Below are 26504 nucleotides of genomic sequence, written 5' to 3'. Positions count from 1 at the left end.
TAGCACTGTGTTTTAATTTATGTTCGTTACATGTGATGTACTTTCATTTTTGTTTTATTCTGTTTCATTCAGTTAAAAATCTTGATCCTAGCCTTCCACATTAATTTCACAGACCTGTAAATGTTCATGACCAGCAGTTTGGAAACCACTGAGCTGGACGGCCAGTCTGCACTCCAGTATCGAGGCCAGCTTGGTTTTCCTCTTCTCACTTACCTCCTCTCCTGCCTCTCCCCTGTCCCAGCCCTCACCCATCCTCTGGCTCTCTCCACTGTTTTGCAGTGATGGGTTCAACGTGCGGATCCCTCTGCCGGGCCCCCTGTTCGACGCCCTGCCCCGGGAGATCCAGAGCGGCATGCTGCTGCGGGTGCAGCCCGTCCTCTTCAATGTGGGCATCAACGAGCAGCAGACACTAGCCGAGAGGTGCGTGCCTGGCTCTCGTGGGGGTCGGGGTGGCTGGAGTGCTCTTGTGAGGTGCTGTAGAAAATGTCCTTAGCCCTCTTCAGGCTCTGAGTGCTGCGTAGACTTTGTCATACCTTCCTTCTTTTGGCCAACAGTCTTCAGATGCAGCCATATACCCAGCCCTGTGTTTGGTGCTAGGGACACAAAGATGAGCCAGATGTGGTCTGTGTCCTCAAGAGACTTGGGCTGGTAGGAGAGAGATGTGGACACAAGGATGAAGATGAATACAGGGAGTAGGGGTCCTAACAGGAGACCCAGGGAGAGGGTGTGAGAGAGGGCTTCCTGGAGAGGCTGATGGTTAAATTGGGTTTTGAAGAGTAAGTAGGAGTTGGTCAGATGAGGAGGTGAAGGAAAGACCTGGCATCTCAAGCCAATAAGCCTGAGCAAATGCAGGTGGGGACAAACCATCGGGGGTGCTGAAGGCCAAGGTCCCAGACCAGGATGGGCAGCGGTGAGGTTAGAGAGGCCTGTATGCCAGGCTGAGAGCCATGCCTTGATTCTAAAGGCCTTTGTCTTGTAAACTCCCTCCAGGGTCCCCTACCAGGCAACAGGGAAGAGTCACATGTGCCCATGTGTGCAAGTGTGTGTGTGCACATATTTATGTGTGCTGGAGAGGAGGAGCGTTTGGGCATGTGTAATGACCTTCCACTAGTAGGTGAAAATCTTCCCTGTTTTATCATTACATCCATGTGGCGTGTGTGTTTTAGAATTTAGAACATGTCTTATTCATGTGGGTTTTTAAAGCACTTGCTGTAAAGGGAATTTGGTCGCTAGGATGATGTGCCATCTTCCTGTTGGGCCTCTGGAAACCAATCACCCCTACATAGGTGTAGGTCACCCCCACTTAGCAAATGTGGTTGCTGGTGGGAGACATCGAAGAAGTTTGAGTAGAGCAGGACACAATCTCATCTACGTTTTAAGTGGTTCACTTATTGGCCATGTGCTGGAAAGATATGAGGGTGACAAGTGTGATGAGGAGGTTGTTGGAAAGTCCAGGCCAGAGGTGGTGAGCTGGGTCAGGCAGGAGTAGTACGGGTAAAGAAGGGGCAGACTGGAGGGCTATTTCAGTGGTGAAATGGAAGGTGTGGTTTGTAGTTACGCAGGGTATGAGAGAGATGGTGGAGAGAATAACAGGCTTCCAGGTTGGTGGTGAGGGGGTGTTTCCATCTACTGAGCCCAGAAACCAGGAAGAAGATCATGCTCAGGGACAGATGGGGGCCACCTTAAGCTGAGGCCACTAGCTCAGGAAGCAGAGAGCTCTGAGGTGCGAGCAGAGCTGGAAGAACCCACTTCAGGGAGAGTGGGCAATATCAGGGGCCCGGTCAGGAGGTGTCCCAGGGAAGACGGTAATGCTCCCTATGTCTGGCAGCTGCCGTTCTTGATGACTGCAAGAGCAGTTTCTGGCAAGGGCTGAGGCAAGGCCATGTCACAGTGAGCAGAGGGGCAGGTAGAGGAGGGTGAGACAGTGGGGATGGGGAAGACTTGGTGAGCGCAAGGTCTTTGCTCATTTATCTGCTTTTGGGACACTCTCCCCTCAGCTCATAAACAAGCCCAGCTCACTGTGTCCTGGGGCAGTCCCCGAGGGAGCAGGTGCCTAGAGGAAAAGCCATTGTGGGCATTGGGGTGAATGGACTGTGGTGGACCCACAGGAGGGAGTCCTGCTCTTTTAAGGGTGACATGGGATTGTGAAGAGGCTGATGTGCAGGGAAGTCCCTCAGCAGAGCAGTAGTGGAGCTGAACTGGGCATCCGGGCCTTAGACTTCAGAGCCTGCCAGTATTAATGACCATCTGGGGGTCTTTCTCAACGGTGACTTTCCTCTTCCTCTACCTTACACATCTGGCATGTCCTGGCTACCTGTGAGGCATGCACAGGATGAGTCTGCATAGAGAGAAGAGAGCTAGGGCCTCCCATACAGTCCAGGAGGAACAGCTAGTCGGGTGTGATTATTTAGTGGGCAGTGTGACTTCAGCTTCAAGTACAGGACTGTGTCCTCACATCCCAGCCAGAGCCCCATTGCCATCCCCTCTCCTAAGCACCCCCGGGATGGGAGGATGGGGACTCACAGTGAGTGGCTGTGAGAGGGGTTTCTGTGTATGCTGCACCAGGGTCTGGGACAGATGGAGTTCTGTAATCTTTTAGGCACATTTGTAACAAATGTGTGTGGTTCCTGCTAATGAAATGTATTTAAACATGTCACCAACACAGCAGAGATGACCGTATGCTTGGGAGGAGGGAAGTGGCTTAGAATATAGATGTGCACAAATAATGCTTGAGAGAATCCATGTTGTTAGCTTCAAGGCAGTTATGTTCATGCTGGAAGGAAGTGTCATTCACTAATGGTGTCCCCGTATGACTTCCGAAGGTTTGGTGATACGTCTTTACAAGAAGTTATCAATGTGGAAAGTTTGGTGCGGTTAAATTCCTACTTCGAGCAGTTTAAGGAAGTTTTGCCTGAAGATTGTAAGTATTTCTTCACTCACGGTAGGTTTCTTTTTCACCTGCTGTCTGTCTTGTGTCACCCTGGGTGTTTGAGCCTTTCCTGCCCACCAACCATCTGGATGCTGCATCCATGTGCACGACTCCTCCTTGGCTTCCCTGTCCCTCTGGAAGCCTGTTCATCTGCTCAGACTTTGCATGGTGTGAATCCCCACCCAGAGAAGCTTCCCTCAGGCCGCCGCCCTTGCTGATTCTTCTCTGGCCTGCCCGTTCTAACGCGAGGCTTTGTCACACGCTGTTCCATGGCGTGCATTGATGCCATGGTGCATGTTGTGCTCCTACTGGTAGGGCAGATGGGATCGCAGAGGCAGGGCCCCCACTCGGCCCCGCGCTGGTGTGAACTCCCCCTGCACCTGCATCTATATAGCACATAGAGTAAGATGCTGGGCAGACACTTATTGCCGTGGGGGGCGAGAGGGCCCCTGTCTGGGTGTCCCTGGAGGCAGTGGAGAGTGACAGTAGCCATCACAGCTGACAGCCCTCTCTGTGCTGCTGGACTCAGTCAAGAACCCAGGGTTAAGCACACTATGTGTACATGGGGAACTCTCTCCTGATGTCAACCCCGGTACATGTTTACTGAGCACCTGCCCCATATGAAGCACCACGGGACCCAGTGATGAAAGAGACTGGACCCTGCCTGGATAGGAATAGGCTCTGCCTGTCTGTGCTGGCACTGTCCCAGCCAGTAGGGGGGCACCCCCAGGTGAAGGAGGCAGACTCCAACCCTGGGTAACACCAGTGTCCTCTAAAGGGGACTGCCAAGAAGGGAAGATGTGAAAAGGCTTCATTTGCATTCCCGGATCACTGATGTGCCGGGGCGCTGTGCTGTGCTTTGCACACATTCCGCACTGACTCCCCATGATAGCACAATGAGGTAGGTGTTAGTTTTGGTCGCAGGGAAGAGTTAGCCTGGCTCTGAGGCTTGGCGCTTAGTGGGCGAAGGTGTCCTGTTAGGAGATGCTGTGTTACAAGGGACCGGGCTGGAGAGTTGACTTCAGGGATTCATCTCAAATCAGCTAGAGTGTGCTGATTGACTTGGAGGAGGGGTGCAGACCACCGGTGCAGTGTTTTCTCCCAGTGGAGGTGGCTTGGGAAGAAAAGGTTCAACAGACAAGCCAGAGAGAGAGTCCTTGGAAGCAGGAGAGAAGCAGTGTTACCTGGGCGCTGAAGGTGGGTGAGAGAAGGAGTGCCTGCTGACTTCTGAGGCTCATTCAGTGTGGTGAGGGCTGCAGCCAGAGCAAGTAAATGACTAAATGGTACTACCTCGATGGTCCACTCTTCCCAGAGATCGGCAGAGATGTTGAGATGGGCAGTGAGGGAAGGAGCTAGAGAAATACTGGCTGCAAGATGCAGGAGCAGCTCAGGACTACAGATTGGGGTTCTGCAGGGGTGGCAGTGTTCCCGTCAGGAAGGGGAAGAGAGTGGGCTGCTGTGGACAGGAGGAGATAAAGGATGTTCACGTCAGGCAGCATCAGTGTCCCCAGGTAACTACAGAAGTGCCAGCCCTCACCGTATGCTGGATTCACCAGGGAGGCTGGACAGTCCTGATGCCTGATTGGTGGGCGTCAGACGTTCCAGTAACTGCCCAGGTGACCAGGGTTGACAGCCGTAAGTCAAAGGATCCCCTGAGGCTTCAGCTGAAGGTCACCAGTACCTGGGCCTTCGAAAACCCCCAGGTAGTGAGGCGTCCTCGTGTGCTTCAGCAGTGATCATAGTTGAAAGTTACAGATTTGTCAAATCCTTCCCAGGCCATCTACATACTTTACGTGGATTAGCTAACGTGATCCTCACAGCAGCCTTGGCAGGTGGGCCTGATTCCACACCATTTGACATTTGAGGATACCAAGGCAGAGGGTGAGTCCCCCAGTGAGGGAGCCCAGGCTAGAGCCCATATTCCAACTGCTGCAGGGGTCAGAGACAGTGCAGCCACCCAAGCTTGGACCAGAGGGACAGAGGCCATGCAGATGATAGAGTGGGCGCAGTGAGCCATGTGGTCAGGAAGTGGGAGTTCTGTGCTCAGCATCTTGGAGGGTGGCCTGTTTCCAGTGATGTGAGACCCCAGGAGATGTGCACATAGGCTGGTGATGAAAGTCAAGGAAGGGTGTGGCCTATAGGACAAAAGCAGCCCAGGTGTGGGCCTCTCCAGGGTGGGCCAGTAGCACTGGACCGTGAACTAGGATGCTGGGGAACAGCAACCCAGTGTGCCTTCAGCCCCAGGAGAATCGGGGCTCTGTGAGGCTGAGGAAGTGGAGCCCAACCAGTGAATACCTCCTAAGTCTGCTCAGTTCATCAGTGGACAGATGTGCTCTGAGTGGGGCCGTGGGGGCCTGGGGAAGAAGCTGCGGCCAATTTGGGGAAATAACATGCTATGTCTCCTCCAGGAGACAAGCTTGCCTCCTCTGGCCTCCCACAGCCTCCATCACAGACTGAGCCCTCACAGCGGGAGCCCTGTTTCCATGTCTGTTTCTGCCCCAGTCTCCTGATCATCATGGTGCTGGGCACATACCAGGTGCATGAAGTTATTAGCATAAGATCCTTGGTGCACCAGGGTGAGCTTGTGTGGTAGAAACTCTATGTGCAGCTGGATCTCAAAATTCCATGTGTTTGGTTTTAATTTGGGAATTCAAGCACCATGGCTGTTTTCCTTGGATAAGATCTTGAGGCTCTTCTCTTTTTCTCTGATGATCCTGGTGTTTGAAAATCCCAGGTTTCTTCGGTGAGGTGATCGGACTGATTTTCCGCTTCAAGTGGTCCTGGAAGGGCTGGAGACTGTCATGGTGGCAGAGGGAGGCTGTCAGAGTGGGTCACTCCAGAGTGGACATTCGGAGTGGACGTTCCCTAGGGCTTGCCAAGCCCACTCAGTGGTCGAGACCCACTGTCCTAAGTATCCTCTCCCTGTGGGGGCACTGAAGACCAGATGGATCATCTTAACTCCCTCCCACCCTGGATGACCCCATGTCTGTGCTCCAGCCTCACTGACAAGCTAAAAGAAGATGAGTGTTTGCGCTTTGCAGGTGGGCCTGAAGTGGCCTTGAAAGTTATTTAAGTGCTCTCCATGCCAGCAGCCAGGACCAATCCCTAAGCACATCCCCCCTTCTTGTTTAAGTCACACTACACTGTCAGCTTGGCCAGGAGCTCATGCCACAATGGCTCCCTTGGTCCGCAGTTCTGGGTGCAGCGCTGGCTCTCATGGACTCCTCCTGTCTTGCAGGCCTACCTCGATCTCGGAGCCAGACCTGCCTCCCAGAGCTGCTGCGATTTCTGGGCCAGAACGTACATGCCAGGAAGAATAAGAACGTCGACATTCTCTGGCAAGCTGCTGAGGTAGTAACCTCGTTATAGTGAGGGAAAGAATGTTATTGTCGCCCTTGTTGCCAAAAATAATTATATTAATAAATAAAAATCTCAGCCAGGAGTGGAGAGAGCAAATTTCTCCATATGGACACAGAAGAAAGTCACTGAATATGTCCAAAACTCTGAGAGACACTGAAAGTTTCCTGTGAGTTCATTACTTTAGGGCTGCCTGAATTCTGATAAGCTTGACACACACTCTCTCCCCTGAGACATTTAATAACCAAGCTGATGACAGTTGTCACCTTCAGAAGCCTCGGCGATCGATACCAGCTAAAACTCACTGCCGACTGCATCTTTTAATAGGTTCAAAAGTAGACCATAGTGACCTTGGCAATCTCTTTTCACACAGTATTTTTTGTACATTGCAGTTTGGATCTCCTCTTTTCCTAAGCACTTAGACTTCTGGTATATTCTCATAAAAGTAATTGTGTAGTTTCATAGCTAGCCTTTCACTCTCCCCTGTTAAAGAGGCACTGGGACCTGCACGCGTACACTCAGGAGCACGAGTGATCCCCAGAGGGCATTCCAGCTCCCAGCCTGGCCTGAGCACAGGGGAGGGATGGACACACGCCCTTCTGCTTCTGGAGGAGGAGTAGACACCGCACTGCTCACTCACACCCGGTTACCCCCCAGTTCACAGATCCCAAGTAGCAGGAGGGCTGTCCCCTGCTGCCAGTGGCTTTCCAGAGCAGCCCATTCCAGCGCTTTCCTGTTCTCCTCATTGGGAAGGGTCTCTTCCACTGCAGCAGACGGTCTCAGCTGGCCATGCCGGTTGCCAGCTGTTTGGTAGACCCTGTGTTTTCGAACCTGTCTTCATGGAGCCCTCTCTTTGAACATGCCCCACTCTGTGCCTTTGTTAGTAGCTGTGGCCACTGATGCCTCTCTGTTGAATGCAGCTGTGAAGAGTGGACGCTCCCCTCTGTATATTAATCTGTTCATTGAGCCTTTCAAGTGCCCCAGCTGGGAAGACTCTGTTCATGACAACTGTGGGCTGGGGAGCTCCCCTTTCTGGGCCAGACTGCCCGTGGAATCTTTTCACAACAGAACACATTTTGAGGCACTGAGTGACAGGAAGACAGGATATGTTTCAAATATCCTCCTGGTTCTGGGGCCTCACCTGCCCTTGCTTGCTCAGGCTGGGCCCAGCAAATAGGGTGTAGGGTGGGCTCCTGGGTGCTGGGGTGCCTCTGCAGCAGGCTCCTTTAAGGCAGAGGAGCCCCTTACTTTCTTTTAGTATGTTTTAGGGGGCTGCCCCTTGGCTGGCTGTGGCAAGCCTGTTACACAGGTATCTTTGCAAGACTTCAGACACAGAGCAAGCCTTTTCTCACATGACACAGAGGCCAGGGGGTGACAGCCCAATCCTCTACAGTGGCACAAGGCAGGCACCCCCCTGATTCACTCTCCTTAGAACAAGCATGCAGATGGCTTTACATCTGACAGTGGGTGCCGAGACCTGTTTGGGAACTGGGGTTCTGTTTTCCTCTCTCTAGACCATAGAAAAATCATTAGCTATGGCAATGATCCACCATCCTCTGTAACCAGGTCCCAAAAGCAGCCCATGCAGTCCCATAGTTTTTGTTCCCAGCAGGGGTTCAATGTACAGATTCAGAGGTGGAAAAGTCTCAGCAGCCCTTGGACACATCACTTCTTATATTTTCCAGCTGGGGAGAACAGATATTTGTGCAATGCCAAGTCACTATGGCCAATTTGGCCAGAGCTGCCCTCCTTTTCTAGGTCTTATTTATTTTCACTTCTGTGTATAATAAGAGGTCCCTGGCTAAACAGTTAGGATATCATTGGTCAGGTCTAGGCCCTCATTTTGTGGATGGGGAGACCAGCCAGAGCTCTCAAACTGGCTGATGGCCCCCTAGAGACTGGAACCTGGTGCTACAGATCGCCCTGTTGGGCAAGAATGCACCTTTGGTCACCCCTGCCTGCCTTCTGGAGTTTCATTTTAGTTATGGATGCACCATTTATGAATGTAAGTGCTTACTACACATTTCTGGTTCATGAACTCTGCAGTCTGTAGAATTTAGTGAGCAGGTGTACATTCACCCTCACCTCGTCAGTTACGGTTTTATGCATTGGGATTATATCACTCTTCAGCAAGCTTAGGGGATGCTTAGGGTCTTTTTTTTCCCCCTTAAAAATTTTTTGTCTATTCTCAAAAGAAGGCTGTTTTCCTCCAGATGGCCTTGGCTGAACTCGTTTCGGCATCTTCTCTTTTGTCTTTCTCTAGACACAGTGCTTAGGACCATACTGTGTTCTCTACCTAGAGGCATTCCTGACAGTGGCTACATGTTCTTGGCTTTGAGAAGCAGGTGTGGTGCTGTCTCCAGGGCAGTCTGCAGTGGCTCTGATATTTCTCTGGAGTGTGACAGGGTTTTGGAGCCCACTGTCATCTAGCTTTGATTTTTCACTAACTGCGAGTATTGTTGTAGAGGTGCAGTACCTGGTACAGGTCCACAGCCCCTTACCTGAAGCTCTTGTGAGTAGATGTTTTGTAATTCACAGTTTCTGTATTTTAGAAAGGTGATATGGTATACAGTTGTGCATATATGTGTAATACAGTGGCACATCCCCTTTGGTTAATGTGGTACATATATATGATTGAACGTAACCGGGAGAGTCTGGGGCAGTGCTCTGGAACTAAACTCGTTAATATTGCTTTATTGTAAAGTGTGAATATTTATACAAAATGGGTTAAATGAAGATTATAAATAGTCTCACATTGGCTCAGATATGGTCATGCTGCCAAATGAAGTTGCTGTAAACTTAAATTTTTTTTTAATTTTAGGGCTTTCAGCATTTGGGGAATGTGTACCTGGAATTATATCTAGTGGTTCAAAGAAAATGCCCCCAAAAGCCCTTCTTGTGGAAAAAGAAGGTGCCCTGGGGCAGCCTTTTTTCAGCTAGGAGGCTGCCCCACCGTGAGCCCCCGACTTGTGAAGGGAGAAGCACACTGGCACCTAACCCCATGCTTGGCCCTGAGTGAGGCGGAGGATGGCCTGTGGGGCCTGCTGGTCAGGAGGTGGCAAAGGGGAAGCTCTTCTGAGCTCTTCCGGTCTATGCGGGGGGCATGAAGAGAGTAGAGACAATGGGTCTATGCTATGCCTTCCAGAAAGCCCTGGAGACTTGGCCAGGGGCTGGGCATCCTGTGAGATGCTCTGACCTCCTGGGCTGGTCTTTGCTGCCCTGCTCTGCTAAGGGCCTGCAGCAAAGGCCTGAATGTGACGAAATGGCCTGGGCACAGTTTGGAAGAGGACAGCTGGTAAGGTCAGTGAACAGACAGTGATGCCCCAGAAAATAAGGGAGTCTGGGCCTTGAAGGAGTGGCCTGGGGGGTAGGGAGTCACACGAGGGACTGCCAGGGATGAGAGGAGGTCCCATGGGCAGTGACTTCATTTCTGCTGCTAGCTCTGGCAGGACATAGAGTCAGGGAGCAGAAGCAGAGGGAACGCTGACCCTGGGAGTTGGCATTGCCACACGCTGCCGTTGGCCATCCGAAGCCTGTGTCCCGCGCGAAGCATGTTTACATTCTGCAGTCTCCCTCTGAGCACAGCTTGTGTTCCTCTTGGCAGATCTGCCGCCGCCTTAACGGGGTCCGGTTCACCAGCTGCAAGAGCGCCAAGGACCGCACGGCCATGTCGGTGACTCTGGAGCAGTGCCTGATCCTGCAGCACGAGCACGGCATGGCCCCACAGGTGTTCACCCAGGCCCTGGAGTGCATGCGCAGGTGAGTCCCGCTGCCCAGGCCGCCCGCCCCGCCTCCCCTGGGCTCCGTGTAAACTGCAGATGAGCCGGCCCTGCCGGGGCTCCCCCTGCCCAAGTCCCCTTGACTCCACCTGGCATGCTCTAGTTTGACTTTGGAAAATTCACTGATGTCTGCCAAGTCAAACTGTTGGCACTTTCAAATTGAGACCGCATTCTCTCCTAAGTCCAGGGGGACAAGAGAGCTAGCAGTGTCTGTGAGCAGGACTGCTCTGAAGTCAGATGACCTCGGGGCAAGCTTAGGTGTCAGGAGGTTGCCGAGGGGACTCACGTGCAGCCGTGTGGAAGTCCTTTGGCACACGGCTCCCCCTGCCTTGCCCCCGCCTTGCTGCGGCTGGAAATTAGGGCCAGAGCTTCCTCAGCAGGCATCTGCTGTTTCCACCGTGCACATATCTATCCCCTTTCAAACTTGAGTGAAGAAAACGCGTCTGCAGGTTGCACCGGTTTGCTCTGCTTCTTCTCTAGCCATCGACACAGTTTGCTTTTCTTAGCAAAGTGTCAAATGAGTGTTTTATGGTAACAGCAGCAGCCCCCACTTGTCCGTGTGCCGTGGCGACCTCACCCTAATGATGTTCTGATTCTGAGGCAGCAGGCGTGTTTGCAGAATGAAACCCGGGACTAAAAACTGTCTACTGTTGATCGATGCCTTGTTTCAAGCACTGCTGGGGAGCACCTTACCTCACATACCAAAAGAAAGGATAAGAAACCTGGTTTTCCCGTCTCCTTCAATGTAGCCACCAATGCTGTCCAAGTCTCGTTCCCAACGGTCACTCCTACTGAATGTTCTGTATCGTTTGTCCTCTCACCAAATTCTTTAAAGCGTTCAATTCTCTTATCCTTTCTGTATGTTTCTGCCGTTTGACCTTCTCACAATAATGCACAAAAGTGATGCCTGAGCTCCTGCCTCTTGATAATCGCATTTTGTAGAAATGGAATTGTGTTTTCCCTGTTTTGTCTTCCCCCAGTCCTACAGACCTCTTTGTTTCCTTGGGGCTTTGTTTCCTTCCGCTGAGCCTCAGGGAAGCAGTGGAGACTCTTGAGACCCCTGCTTGGGCACCCTTGACTAAGGACCTGTCCTCACGGCCTGCCCTTCAGGCTCAGCATCCTTGATGCCATGGGGCTGGGGGGGCCTGGGATTCCAGCCACATCTGCACCCTCTTAGCTGCCAGGTGATGGGAGGGACCTCTCTGGTGAGATGCAGACCTCCACCAGAGAAGAAACATGAAAAATAGAAGGGAGATACCTGTGGTTGTCAGAGCAAAGATGAGGATCAGGTCCACTTAGTAAACCAGGCCCTGAGTCAGGTGTACAGTTGATGTGTAGACATCTATCCAGTCTCGGCCTCTGGAACAGATATGATGAAAATAATTCATTCTGACCATATCTGAGCACAAAGGTCTCAGGAGACCAGGGAGAACGGGGCTCTTTGAAAGACACAGGGGCTGCCACATCTGCTGACCTGTGGCCCACCATGGGGCTGAGTGGGCAGTACCCACATGTGCACAGATCACCTGTTGTGGTTTTCAGTGCACACAGCAAATTTTTATAACTTTTATCACATAGAAATGGGTACCCCTTGTAGCAAAATTTAAAAATACAGATAAGCCCCTACACCAGTTGTTCTCACACTTCCCCCCCAAAATTCTCCATATTCCTACTATTAACAAGAAACGGTGCTAACATTTGATGCTGACTCTGTCAGACATAGTCACATACATACACATACATGCAGGTGTGAGTGTGGTTAATGCACACGTTGGTTAATCAAGTCCCTAAATAGTGAACAAAACACGTGTGCGCCAACAAATGCAATTATATTTGCAGTTATGCCTGTTGTTTTAGCCTACTTTTTTCATTTAACTGCTTGTGAGCACTTTCTCAGGTTAACAAATAGAGACCTTGCCATTTTCATTACATCATAATTATCCAGTTTGCTGTCATGGAATGTTTAAGCTATATGTGGTTTTCAGCACCTTAAGGGTGTGGCGAATAGCCTTATGTACGCACCTGTTCACATTTGCCGCATTGATCCCTCACGTTAGAAAGTATACACCTTTGTAGGGCTTTTAATACAAATTGCCACACTCCCACCCGCTGTCCCGAATGCCTGCTCGTCCACCCTCTGGGTGTTGTCATACCTGTCACTCGTCCGGGCGCTTCTGACTCTGAAGTCGGTGTTGCTTTCCTGTATGCCAGGTGGGGACCCTGCGTCCCGAGTAGGGAAGGACCTTCCTCCCTGGGCCTCCCTCTGCCTCTCTAAAGCCCCCACTCAGCTCCAATTATGGAAGTCTTTTTAAAGATTCCTATTTATGTTTTTCTGAATTTTCTAAAATCTCTGTAGTAATGATGTATTACCTTATAATCATGTAAGATACTATTACATAAGAACCAAGGTTGGTCCCGGCCGCCTGCACCCTGGGACCCTCAGGACCCAGTAGCCCCAACAGCCTGGACGCCATGCTCACTGCCACCTGTCTGCCTGACCACATTGCAGCTCAGGCTGTCACCGCATGTGGTTGTTTTTAGGTGATTTTTTGGATTATCCCCTGTGGGGAAGGCATGAGTCTATTTGTAGACAGCAAGCCTGAGGTGGCCAGGTCGCTAGCCAGTAGTTCTGGCTGCAGTGTGGCCAGAACCTGTGGCTCAGCCAGGGGCTGGAAGGAGGCAGCAGTAAACACTGGCCATGCCTTGAGTGGAGGAATGCATTTTGGTTCTCTTGCTTTCTCGCTTGCATCTTACCAGATAGAAGAGTAGAGCATGCGGGCAAGGGTGCAGGGTGGGGAGAGGGGGTGGAGTCAAGGGGCAGAGCTGACACTCGGGCTGTATTTCTCCCAGAGGTCCAGGGTGAGCAGTGGCCAGTGCTGTGCTAGCAAATGTTTAACAACCAGCTCCCCCCCCCCACCAAAAAAAATAGTGTTTGCCAATTTCTGTGGCATAAATCCTCCCACTGGGGCTGATTTCGAGCTACCAGTGTGATACCATGGAACATGGAGCTGGGAAGAGATTCGTACACTCGGCTCTTGTGAGCCACTGCCAGCTCACCGCCCATGGTGCCCCTCTGTCCCCAATCCGGAGGCTGAAACTCACAGAGCGGGCCTTCTTAAGTAGCCACAGTGACACTCCCCCACCCCCGAGACTGCCCTGGCTGCGAATGTGACAGTCAGTCAGTGCTCACATTGGAAAGAGGCCCCAGTCAGAATGGCACATCCCAGCAGAGCCGTTCTAGGGCTTCCAGGTTCTTCTGGGAAAGCCCGGGAGGTCTCTGTTTGAGGAAGGACCCCATGCTCCTCATCTCTGCATGGATCCTCTCAGGCCACCTGCTGTGTCCCAGCGTCTCTGCTTCTGTGTCACTGTTGCCACTTTGGTGGACAGTCATAGAGGATGTGGTTCCAGAACCATTGCACCTCAGTGTATTTTTTCTGTGACAACCTAAAGGGGGAGAAAACCCAAAACTTCCAATGTGAGCTCGGGTGGATTCCATTCTCAGGGATCACCCCGTAGAGCAGTAACTCGGATAGTCGGGGACACCAGCAGCTCATGCCCTGCCACTGCTTAGCCTGACAGCCAGGATGAGTCTGAGGAGGGCTCTGCCTTTGACTGATATTTGAGGTAAATGGTCATTGTTCGGATGGTCCATCAAGAGGCAGCTCTGGCAGTCAGTGGCACCGCCCCCTGCTCAGGCATCTGTGAGAAGGTCAACCCCCCTCCCCTCAATGGTTCTTCATGTTCAGCTTGCGTTTTGGAACCCATGTCTTGGCAGCATGTGAGAGCATGGCAGGGCAGCATGGAGTCGTGCTTGGCCGGCCGAGAGAGGGCGAACATGGAAAACCATTTAGTCAACCTACATGTGTTTGTTTTTGGTAGACGACAGTATTTTTTTCTTATTTTCACTTCTCTTTCTCTCCTTTCTCCTTGTGACTGTGCTGGTTTTGTTTTGGTATTCCTTCCACACCCTTTTCTGCATATCATCTTTCCTTTCTGTTGTGGCTTCATCCCATTTTTTTTTTTTTTTAATCTTACCATTTGGTTCTCCTCTTTTTTCCATACTTTTGATAAAATCCATTGCATGTATCTCTCTCTTTTTTTTTTTTTTTTATTTCCTTTGCCTTTTTCTTTTCCTTTCTCCCAAACTTTTTCCTTTTCACAGCATTGGAACACGGGAGGTAGTCACCCAGAAGAACTTGAGCGGCCTGGTGCCCATCCGAGACTTAAGACTAGACCCCAGCCTCCTCTGTTCCATCCCTTTGTTAGCCTTGAGCCCCAATTTACTGATTGTGTGGCTCTTCCTGAGCATAGCATACCTGGTGACCAAATTACGTTGCAAATGAGTATCATTACAAAAAATCAGTAATAAGTCACAGGAAAAACAAAAGTGCCAGAATATGTCCAGCCACCTGTGTACCTAACTGGACAGAAGGAATGTGTCAAAGCGTGGTCTGCCAAGAAATATCTCATGCCTTACAGTTTGATGTTTTGTTGTTCTGAACTGTAAATACCTGCCAAATTATTTCACCAAGAGGACTTGTTCATTTAACTTCCGTAGAGTTTTCAGTGCTTGTAACACATTCTTACAGGGCCCTGTCACTGCATTGTTTAGCTGGCCTGGAATTACTTGTACCAAATCTCTCACCTTCTGATGTAAAGCTATTTATTACCTGTATATCTCATGTGCCGTGTTTCTGAGAGAAGCGAATTCTGTCTGGAAAGAATTTGTATATTTGATACTATTCTTTAATGTACTGCTAAACTTTCCTTTCCTTTTAAAGAGAAACGAAAAGGATAGATGCTTTATAACTGGCTCTTCAAGATAAACCTATTTAATAGGACATGTACTTTCTGCTTTCATTTCAAAGCGTAGTCCCTGAACTCAGAGTAGCAAACACTTTGCAGAACCGTTCCATTCCTTGCTTGTGTTCATGATTTCCAGTCCAAGACGACACAAAACTGTGACTGTAGTAGCACATTGTACCAAATCGGGCACATCCAAGTAATGCTGCATGTGACTTTACATTTACTCTTTTAAATCTCTAAGGATCACTAAACTGACTCCAGGAATGAACGCATACAGGAACAAAAGGCTGTTCAAGTGATAGACATTTATTTTTCTTGAAGCAGGATTTTTACATTTAAAACATTGCATCTTTAGTTACAGATTAAAGTCCAGACATCTTTTTCTTAGAAAGCAAATGTGATTCATAATAATAAGCAAAAATCAAAGGAAAAATGACCCATAAAATGAGGCCTAACCTTTGGGCATTTGTGACAGATGGAACTGGAGAAAGAAGGAGTTGCTTTGGTTTCTGCTATTAGCGCTCTCTTGGTGTAACACGGCAATGTCCAGAAAATGGGATGGTTGGTAAGCCTAACTTTTACATTCGCCAGAAGGGTAGTTGAACATCTGTAAAGGTAATACATTAAATTAAGGGGAATTCCTCAGATTTTCTATAAGAAATACTCAGTGGCTTCTCTGTTTTCTAGTTCAAATTATGTCATACTTCTGTTTTTGACCGCCAACCAGTTCCCCACACGCTGTATTTTATGAAAGTGGATTTCTTTTTACCAGTCTAGAAACACTGGAGTGAATTGAGAGAAGCTGTCTTTCCCAAAACTCTTTACTCATTTGTGCCCACAAACCCAGTTTACCACAAAATCTGGCCTCCCTAGACCCTCCCCAAGATGTCCAGAACTTACCCTAGGACTCCTCTGGTTTGCCATCAGTTCTGAGTCTACTAATTGTAGAAGCAGTTAGCATGAAAAATGATAGATTCAGACTTTAAATTCTAAGATAGAAGACTGTCCTCGCACCGCTGGGAGGCCCTTCTTCCCCAGACCCCCTGAGCACTGCTGGAGCCCCAGGGCAGGGCTCCTGCCTGTAGGTGGAGCCAGTCTTCTCACAGGTACAGTGTGGCCACTCTGTCTTTTCTAGAACAACTGAGGTGACCATTCCATGGCATAGCTCCTGACATCCTTCACTAGGGAGTCTCTCCGTATGCCAACACAACACTGGTCACTGTCTAACCTGTGATTCTTTGAGACGTGTGTTCACCTCCTGCCTCCTTCAAACTGAGGCATGTGCATCAGTGCTCCGAGGCCATTTTATTTACACTATATGAATGGGAGAAAGCAGAGTCTGCAGGCCCTTTCAGCTCCCATTCCAGGCTTCCCAGTCCTGCTCTGGCTCAAGTGCTCCTGATACCCCACGGTGGTGACACGTGCTTGTGCCCACCTCCAGGCCTGGCAGAGATTGCGCCCAGGTGAGGGAGGCCCTTCTGATTACAGAGAGTGTCCTCTCCACTTCCCAGGCCCATGGGTGTTCCTGTGCCAATCCCCAGAGCCCCTTTCCAGGAACCCCCACCCAGCAAGGGGAGGCCGTGGTCTCTGAGGGGACCTTGTGGACAGCCCGGCCTGCTCCTCGCTGCCATGGCGCCAGCCAGGCCTTCCTGCCTCATGTAGAATTGGCTGCTAAGTTGACAGAGAAATAAGTTGGACAGGGTTCTTTGTCTCTTCAGGGGCTGAGTCAAAAGGCAGTACATTCTACCTGTATGCTTGTGAGGGTAGCACAAGAAAGGACACCAGGAGGTCAGCCTAGGCTGTGAATTGTTGTTGTTGTTTTTCTTCAGAACATCTGAGGAAAGAGACTCTGTATGCTCGCCCTTTGTGTGCTGAGTTTTAGTATCACTAAGGCTTTTTACTTACGAAGTCAGACTAAATACATACGTCTTTTCTGCTTTAGTGAGAAATAGGCTGGATGAAACAAACATGGGAAGATGATTCAAGAAAGGGGAGTCTGGTACTTGATGATGATGGTTTTCAGGCTGCCACTGAGGTGATTCTGGCTCTGGACGGGACACGGTCAGTGGCTGCCAGCACTAGATATTCAGGATCACTAAGACCCTAGTGCGCTCAGATGGGTTCTAAAGTGGAAGATCCACACCAGAAAGGGAAAACCAGAGGACTCCCTAGAACCAGTTGTCATTTGGGTTTCCATTCTAATTTCTCATTCAAAAAATGGATGTCCTTGAAATAATTTACCTATAGAATAAAAACAATCGGGGAGCTTTGAAATAATTAAATCCCTCTTTCTAAACTCTACCCAAGACCTTCTCAAAGTGTGCTGTTGACAACTAAAAACTATGCAGCCAATGTGATCTGTAGAAGTGTTCTACCTTAGGACAGGAGGCTGGCAGTGGGGAGCCTTCTCAGTGGGGAGTGCCAGTTAGCACGGCACGCCCTCTCCTCTCTGCACATAGCAGCCTCCAGCATTAGTGCCAGAGCTCATGCAAACATGTGATGACAGTGTCTACGTGCCATCAGCCTCACCCAGGCAGATTTGGTAAATTCAAAACATTTGAGAAAAGTAAATACAATGTGCTTTAGAAATTAAATTGCATTGAAAGTGTAATCTTGATTACAATTTCGTGTGTAACAAATTCAGCCAGTTAACCCGGTAATTAGCTTCCTTAACATATGTAAATAAAAGATAATGTCCGAGTGGACAAATTATTCTTCTTCGCTCCTCAAAGCAGTTCGGCATTTAATAGTGATAGGTGGTGTTTGAAAAGTGTGTGCATTTGTATATAAATAGAGAAGCCATATCTGAAATAGTTTGATAATGTGAGAGCTTCCAAAGATTAACTGTGCATAGGAACTTATAGCTTCTGCTTTAAATGGAATTATGTTTTTATCCGATTACTGGATGTTAGACAAACATGATCTTTATTGATTCTAGGGCCTCCCTGCTCGTCTGGCCTAGGCTTTCAGCTCTGATGACACACGTCTCGCTGAGGGCTTGAGGCTCTGGTGACAAGGAAGCATAGCTGAGTTACTAAATTACTTAATAACAAATCAGGTGGATACTTTTCTAAAATACCTGAGCTTATCTTTTGAATAAAATTACTGTCTTACCAAAAATATTTTACATGTTCTTGATAATAAGACTGTCATTTTCACTTTAAAAGGCTTGAGCAGTTGCCACTGATATTTTTTTAAAATGCATGACATAATGGTCTTCATAAAATTTGAAATATTTTTTTTAAATCACTATTTCTTGGTAACTCCAAATTTTACATCTCATAAATGGGGATTTTTGTACTGAATTTGATAACTAGTTGACTTAATTGCTAGTCTTCGAATAATACAAAAATGTAAAGTTGTACTGTGCTTATAGGAAGCCGTTTATATTTAGAATTGCTTTTTCCTGTTAATTTGGTGTCTACAGCAGACCATTTCCCAAAGAACTCCCCTGATGCTCTCATTTGGGAACGAATGTGAGGCCTGCCTGATGTCTCATCCTCCTGTTCAGCATTTGCTCTGCCCACTGGGTTGCCATGACAACCCTCCATCCAGTACAGCTGGGGATGGTGCTGGTAGCCAGTTCTCTAGGGAAGGGCACCTGTGGGCTCTCACTGGCTCTGCGGCACCCCTGTGAGAGGTGACCACAATGAGGACAGCCCGCCTAGAGAAGGTGACTGGCTACCACGGGGAGATCTCAGTGGGATGACTCCTTCATGACATGTCTAGCCCTGATGGCTGTGCAGACCCCTCGTGCCACCACTGCATGAGCCCACTGATTGCTCTGTACCCAGGACAGCTGCCTCCTCAGTGGGGACGGCATGTTAGAGCAGCCTTCTCGGCCAGATGGCTTTGCTACATTCTGCAAGGAAAATGAGCATTTTCAATTTGAGGTGATTCATAGCTGTTGCTAATAAGAAAAATGCAGCTCTTTAAAAGCTTTGGTAAGAGTAGCAATATTTCTTTTTCCATTTAATTTGTGACATAACAGAACCTTTGAACTGCAAATTATGATAGAACCCTCAAATTACTGGACATGAAAACCATTACGTGAAAACCATCAACTTAAAACCACAAGTTTGCTTCTACTTAGATACAGTGCTGCCTCTGGAAATGCCAGGCTCACAGCCCCATACAGCATGTGTCCATCTCTGTGCTTCTTAGTTGCCTTCCTTGTTTAGAAGCCCGCCATCTTGCGTGCGTATTGTTGTAAATGAGTCCGGCACCCATTTGAATTAATCAACATTTTTTTTAATGCTATGAAAATAATCAATTCATTTCATTTTAGTTTAAGTCTTTTCCTTTTTCCTTTTTTACTGCTGTCATTTCTTGTGCTTGTTTTTTTCCCCAGTGAGGGTTGTCGAAGAGAAAATACAATGAAGAATGTTGGAAGTCGCAAATATGCGTTTAATTCCCTGCAGCTGAAGGCTTTCCCCAAGCATTACAGGCCTCCCGAAGGGACTTACGGAAAAGTTGAAACATGAACACACGGTTCCTCTAATTAGCTGTCACATACTAAATGTGGGTACCCTCTAGTGTCATATACGAATTCTTCAAGAAGACCTGAAGGATTGGTTTTTATTTTTGTGTTTTCAAACAAAATTCACTAAAAAGTCTATGGAGCATGTTTTTTTCCACTGGAATCAATAGGAGGTAATGTTTGGCTCAATAGCGTGGATAGTAATGACTGCCCATTTAAATAGCCTCAGCCATAACCACACAGATATCATCGATAGTTACCTGTATGAATCAAGCTAGGTATGTCTGAAATGCTAAAAGACTTTTTAAAATGCCCACTTAGGCAGCTGCACACCTAATGTATTTTTCTACCGAGTAACTCAAAATTGAGCATTGAATTACAGTCTACTTTAAAAATTTTTGAATGTAAAACAGTAAATAATATATTAAAGAATTGGATCCTGGGCAGATCAGTAAATGTTGAATGTTAACTCAAGTTTTGGGGAAAGAAGGTAGCTCCAGGTTGAGAAGTGAGAGCAGTTGGTTCCGATAAATTGTCTTATCTGTAGCATCACAGGTGAAATCAGAAGGTGAAGTAAAGGTTGCTAAATCAGCCTGAGGTAAGACTTCACTGGAAGGTAGTACCTGCACAGCGGCCCACGCGGGGGGCCCACCTCCGCCCCCGCTGCGCTGTAGCACAGGGTGTGTGCTGGAGAAGGAGGCCACTGGCCTGTTCTCCCCAGCTCCATGGCTGGTCCTGCCCCCAGGGCTTGCCTCCCTTCCTCTCCTGGGTGTTGAATTCTGCCACTACAGGACCCCACACATGAGGTGTCTGCTGCCTTTTAGACAACACTGGGGGATTTATGCGTGTAGGTGCTGGAAGCCTAAGTATTTTCAGAACAAATGTCCTTTTGTGGGTTTCCCAATTTATCGTCTTCTAGAAGACAATCCTGTTGGATTGTCTGATGAAAGTGTCTCTTAGGTTTGCAGTAGTTGTTACTGTCCTCTTTACCTTCTGTTATGTAAGATGACTATTGAGAAAGTTGAAATTATCTCCTACAGTGAGATTTTGAAAGGGATTAATGGGCCATAAACTTAGGAATTTCATAGAAAATTATGTCTGATCATCTATTATAAGATGATGATGATGAGTCTTATCTGCACATAGCAGAGATTTTTCTTAGTTTATGTGTGTATCAATTCTGTTTATCATAATTATGTTTACATGTTATTTAAAAGGCTGTAAAATATATGTGGCACATATCCATGATGCTAATCCTAATGATTTGTGAACCCTTAGGAAATCCCTAGGTCTAAAATTATAGATATTATTCTTGGGCTCCTTTAGAAATGCCAGTTGGAAACATGTGACAGACTTGGGTTGCTGAGGCACAGGCAGTGCCACCCACAGGCAGGGACACAGGGGTGGGCGCAGGCGAGGGGCTGCATAACCTTCCAGACCCTTCCTATACAGTGTGCAGACAGAGCCTCTGCTCCTCCTGCCCATTGGACAGGTGTGAGTGGATGTGGAGGATGCACCAGGAGCAATGGTCACAGCTCGCTGCCTCTCCCACAGCTGGCTCACTGTGGAGGGTGCAGGTAGAGACACTCCTATCCACCAAACCCGCTGCACAGGTGGCATCAGCTGGCATCACATCATCCTGCTGTGTCAGTCCCTGTTCAAAGATGGTTTCCAGTATGGGTGATTTGGCCTCCTGCCTCTCCCCCATATCATTTAATTTGTAACTTTTCTAGTACCTACATATTTCCGTCTTTTCTTATGTTAACATCACTACCTTTCAAAAATTCCCTTGTCTTTTTAAATTAAATGTCACCCATATTGTTTCCAGAATTTTTTTTTTTTTTTTTTTTTTTTTTTTGTCTGATGAGCATTAAGCACCTGCATTGGTCAAAAGGGAATAGAGCAAATGTCGAGTCATCCGTTAGCAATTTTGCATGTGGCACCTTTATGTGAATTATTTTTCGAACTTCAGCTTCATATTAAGGATCACCACAAAACTCGAAGACTTGGCTAACCGTGTAGAGAATGTTCAGGTTTCAGTGTTCTATGTGAGCGTCCCTGGGCCCCAGAGGGAGAGCAGCCTCTGGGCGGCATCACGCCCTTCTTCCGCTTGCCGCGCGAGGGCGCCCTTCGTGGTGGCCGGGGCTCCTGGAGTCCGGTAGGAGCGCTGAGTTTCCAGCTGCCCAAGGAGAGCCGTTGTACAGGTTACCATAAAACAGAGGTTCCGTCCAGTGTACCTAGAAGGCCTCTCGTTTAAAGAGAAACGTTGAGACATGCTGAAACCCCGGGATGTGGCGTGGATTCTAAGTACCTGCAGCACAGTTGCCTTTGGTTTCCTTCAAAAATGTACAAATATTGTATAATACTGTTTTGTCCCTACACAATTGTTATTTGCCAAGCTTCATGCATTAAAGTACTTTTATTTATTTGTTTTGGGTGGGCAGTAGTAATATATATGAACATATAGTTACTGTTTTATATATTCTGGGTTCATTCAAAGCCATGTATGCTGTAAATGTGCTAGTCTTTAGAATGACAAATAATAAATAACTGACAAGAACATTAAACTTGGCGTTGCTTCATTCATTCTGTTGTAATTGGGGACTAGTTTCATGGCCTCATCTGACTGGGCCGTCATTAGTGGGCATTGCATCGAGCGCTCAGGTGTTTGTAAGCATGAGATCATGACAGACTTCTGTTTTATAACCTTGTTTTCACTTAATTTGAAGCAGAGGGGCAATGGGCTGTGGGATTAAGAGCACGAACTTCAGCATTGGACAGATCGAGCTCCCGATCCTGCTCTGACACTCGCCGGCTGGTGACTTTGAACAAATTGCTTGCCCTCTCTGAGCCTCCATTTTCTCATGTGCGAAGTGTGGACACAATTCATAAGGCAGTTGTGGTGCCTTGGCAGTAAGTGTTCATAACTGTTAGCTGTTTTTGTTGTTACCTTCCCACATCCATAAATATGGATCATGTCTTCCTGTGGATTGCCTGGTCGTCTGGTGTGATTTGCTAAAATGTAGTTCCATTCGTGGTTTGATTGTTCATTATAACCAGGACTGCATCTTGTACTTTTACCCCCTTTTCTCTGCACATGTGCCAATGATTTCCCTTGGATGAATTCCTGGCAGTAGACATTTACAATTAAAGGATAATTTAAAATTTTAAACCTTTTTGAATTTTAATGTTACCAAAGTGCTCCCAGAAAATTAAGCTACCCTCTATAGCATGTGCCTTTCCCCCTTTATTCTCATTGATGCTGGAAATGGCAACTGGTTTCAGTTTCCATTTCTTTGATGACTGTGAAAATTGAACATCTTTTATACTTTCACTGATATTTCTACTTTTGTGACTTCATTGGAGTATTGGTCTTTTTCATATGCAGTGTTTGTAATATTTAGTATATTAATCCTTCTCTGTTGCAGCTTGAAAAAACCTGCTCGTCAGTTGTCTTTGGTATTGTTAATAGTAGAGAGTCGAGAAAAGTTTTTATGTAATAAATATGCCTGTCTTTTTCTTTTTGGTGCTTGTTGTGAAGTCAAATCCTGGCTTCCCCCACTGGAGGTGACACAGACAGGGCACCCTGTCCTCGGTCCGTGAAATGGATGTGGTGCTGTGCACTCAATGAGGGACTACACTAGCCTGCACCATGCTGGGTAGAAAGCGCCCTACCCATTGCTTAAGATGAAGCAAATGGGAAATAGCTTTGTCTTATTTTTATATAGCTGTCACTCCTCAAGCTGTGACACATTCCTGAGAACATAGGATCAGAATATCCACATTTCAAATACCCCCCTCGGCCCCTTTTATGCCTCAGCACTACTTTTGTGATGATTTCTTCCTGCACCAGGCTCCTGGTGGGCCTTGTGGCCAGTCCAGGCAGGTCTGAATTCAAATATAGACACACCTCTGTGGTATCTTCACTCTCTGTTGTATCGTTTAATGACATAAAACGCTGAGACAGGCTAGAGAGGACCGGAAACTTGCTTGTTCCCACATCTAGGAAGACAACATCTGTATCAGAGAGACAGATACAGAAAGATAACACTTCCCCACTTCTCCCTTCTTGCTGCTCATCCTTCCCTTGGCTTCCCTGGCCTCATTTGTCCCCTAGTTGTCCTCACTGTCCCCTGGTTGCTTGTCTTCCTCCACCCACTCTAATATTTTGGTGATCCCCAGGTTTCTGTCCATATTTTTCTTCTATCTCATTTCTAATGCTCTTTCTGAAAAGTCTGAATCATTCCTATGGAATAAATTGCCACTTATTTGCTAATAACTCCCAAATTCCTAGGTCTGTCCCAGACTATCTACGTCCACATCCCTCTACACATCAGCCACATCCTAGTCATTCTACTTGAGTGTCTGCTTTGGTGTCCACAGCATGACGACAATAAACTTATGCTTTCTCTCCAAGCTGGCTGACAAATGACCCCACATTCCACTCAGTGGTCATCTTCTCCCTTCCCCTCTACATCCTACCAGCTACCAAGATCTGTATCTCTTCAGTACCCCCTTCAACCTATCCCATAATTCCACCCCCACACTCACAGCCCTGGTCCACATCCTATCCCCTCTTGTCCAGACCAGTACCCTTCGGCCTTCTCATCACTCCTTCAAGGCCCATCTCAGGCCTGTCCTCCTTTACGGCGATTTCTCTCCACAGAACGAGTTGGTGCCTTTAAAAAAAATTTTTTTTTCCTCATTCAATTTTGAATACAACCATTATATCATGTATCTCCTGCCCATCGTGTTACTTTTTACTTTGTCCAGCATGTAATTTTGTGTTCACAACCGAATATGTAATTCCTGTCATTCAAAAAAGCTTAATGAAGGGGTGCCTGAGTGGCTCAGTCAGTTATGTGCCTGACTTCCGCTCAGGTCATGATCTCACTGCTCATGAGTTAGAGCCCTGCGTCAGGCTCTGTGCTGACAGCTCATAGCTTGGAGCCGGCTTCTGACTCTGTGTTTTTTCTCTCTCTCTGTCCCTCTCCCACTCATGCTCTCTCTCTCTCAAAAATAAGTAAACATTAAAAAAAAAGTTTACTGAATGAAAAGGTAAATAACTGCGTTTCTGGGGGTGTTCAACTGAAATTTTTCCCACTCCAGTGCTAGACCATGTTGCTTTTGTCTCTGTATATAATCCGTTATTCAAAATACATGACAAGGAGCCAAATCTAACAGACTCAAAGGAGAAAGCAAACTTAAGACCAGCAGAGTGTGACAAACCCAAGGACAGTGGTTTTCTCTCATGGAAGAGCATTAGGGTCTCTGAGGAAAGTCCAGTATTAAAGTGGGTTCACACAATGTTCTGGTGATCTGGATGGTAGTTACATGATGATTTACTTCATGGTTATTTGTTAGCATTATACAAACATCCTGTGTACTTTTCTGTGTGTTTATTTTATTTAACAAAATTTAAATGTTAACCCATCATTACTCAATAAACAGTCTGAAAAGCGAATCAAGAATACAACTCCATTTACAATAACATAAAAAAGAATAAGATACTTGGAATTAACCCAGTCGAGAAGACAAAAGTCTTCTAAACTGAGAACTACAAAATGTTGTGGAAAGAAGATACCAATGAATGGGAATACATCTGTGTGAATGGATTGAAGACTTCATATTGTTAAGATCCTAATACTACCTAAAATGATGTACAGATTCAGTGTACTCCCTATCAAAATTCAAATGGTACTTTTTTGTGGAGATAGGAAAATCCATCCTAAAATTCATCTGGAATCTCAAGAAGCTCTGAGTAGACAAAACCACCGAAAAAGAACAAAGTTGGAGGTTTCACACTTCCTCATTTCCAAACGTATTACAATGCTACAGCGATCAAAACAGCGTAGCACTGACATAAAGACAGACATACAGACCAATGAAAAAGAAGAAAGGGCCCAGAAATAAACCCTAATATGTATGATCATGTAATTTTCGACATAGGTGCCAAAACCATTCAATGAGCAAGGAGAAGTCTTTTCAACATACGATGTTGGGAACAGTGGATATCCCCACACAAAAGAATGACCTTGTACCCTTACCTTACACCATATGCAAAAGCAACTCAAACTTTAGGGAAGACCTAAGGGGAAGAACTAAAACTAGACAACTCCTGGAAGAATACTTAGGGGGAAACCTTCACTAGGCCAGGCAATGACTTGTTAGGACGCCAAAAGTACAGGCAACAAAGTAAAAACAGATAAACCAGATAACATCAAAATTTAAAACTGCATCAACAGAGTGAACGCAATCAACAGAGTGAAAGGAAGTGGGAGAACCTGTCGATCATCTCTGCTAAGGGGTCAATAGTATATACACAGAACTCCTAGAACTTCAATCATTTGTCTTTAAGGAACTTGTATACACCATATATAAAGACCTTATAACACAATAATGAAGAGATAAATAACTTAAAAATGGAGAATGGATTTGAAAAGACATTTCTCCAAAAATATACAGAAGGCCACATCTGACAACTGAAGATTGCAGAGGAGTAGGGGGACCCTAAGCTTGCCTCATCCCTAAAACACAGCTAGTTATCAAATCATTCTGAACACCAAAGATATCAGTCAGAGGTCTGAGAGAACAAAATCTGCAAGTCTACAAGTAGAAAAGTAATCACTTTTTGGAAGGTAGGAGGTGTGGAGAGTTGACTTGGGGGAGACAAAGCTGTGAATACAGCAGTGGGGAGGGAGCCCTGATTATGGAGGCTACTGCAACGTATTGTAAGCAGTGGAGAGCAAAATCTCAATTTTTAGAAGTCCAGTACTGTGGGGGACATGCCTGACTTAAAGGTGCTCATGTGGCAAAGTGGAGTGGAGTCCCAGAAGTGACAGCATGGCCTGAGGATTCTTTGGTTGCAAGGACAGGTGGCGCCAACTTGCTGTGCTGTTTCCAAGCTTAGGAAGCAGGGACTCATTTGAGGGCAGCAAGCAGGGGTGCCGGCTTTCTGCTCTGTTTTGCTATAAGCTCTGAACTGCTATGTGATCGTGTGGCCATTTTATTCACATGGACCAGCAAAGAGTAAAAGTATAACAAGACCCTACCCCAGAGGAACAGCGAGCATAGGTCCATGCCATGGGAATCCCTAAAATTAGGAATTTTGAAACTGAGTGGTGCACCTGAGATAAAAGCTCAAATCCTGGGT

At 47.3% G+C, this 26504-nt stretch overlaps 1 protein-coding gene across 12 annotated transcripts in view; it reads left to right on the top strand.

Annotated features, from left to right (window-relative positions):
* Window positions 1-26504, top strand: part of INPP4A (inositol polyphosphate-4-phosphatase type I A) — a 155970-nt gene that overhangs the window by 113614 nt on the left and 15852 nt on the right. For 6 of the 12 annotated variants that reach the window (XM_053890605.1, XM_053890608.1, XM_019457883.2 and 3 more), the window contains 5 exons: window positions 280-420; window positions 2823-2920; window positions 6168-6280; window positions 9891-10045; window positions 14228-18172. In XM_053890605.1, the coding sequence (XP_053746580.1) occupies window positions 280-420; window positions 2823-2920; window positions 6168-6280; window positions 9891-10045; window positions 14228-14408 (688 nt within the window). In that variant the 3' untranslated portion in view covers window positions 14409-18172. Of the gene's footprint in view, window positions 1-279; window positions 421-2822; window positions 2921-6167; window positions 6281-9890; window positions 10046-14227; window positions 18173-19222; window positions 21919-26504 lie in introns of those variants that run through there. The other 6 variants (XM_053890609.1, XM_019458377.2, XM_053890606.1 and 3 more) reach the window with 2 other exon arrangements.

The sequence above is a fragment of the Panthera pardus genome, unplaced genomic scaffold (assembly GCF_024362965.1).
Source record: "Panthera pardus isolate Hobbes unplaced genomic scaffold, ASM2436296v1 HiC_scaffold_25, whole genome shotgun sequence".
Taxonomy (NCBI): domain Eukaryota; kingdom Metazoa; phylum Chordata; class Mammalia; order Carnivora; family Felidae; genus Panthera; species Panthera pardus.
The sequence above is the reverse complement of the archived record's forward strand: the minus strand, read 5'-3'. Positions and strand labels throughout refer to the sequence as shown.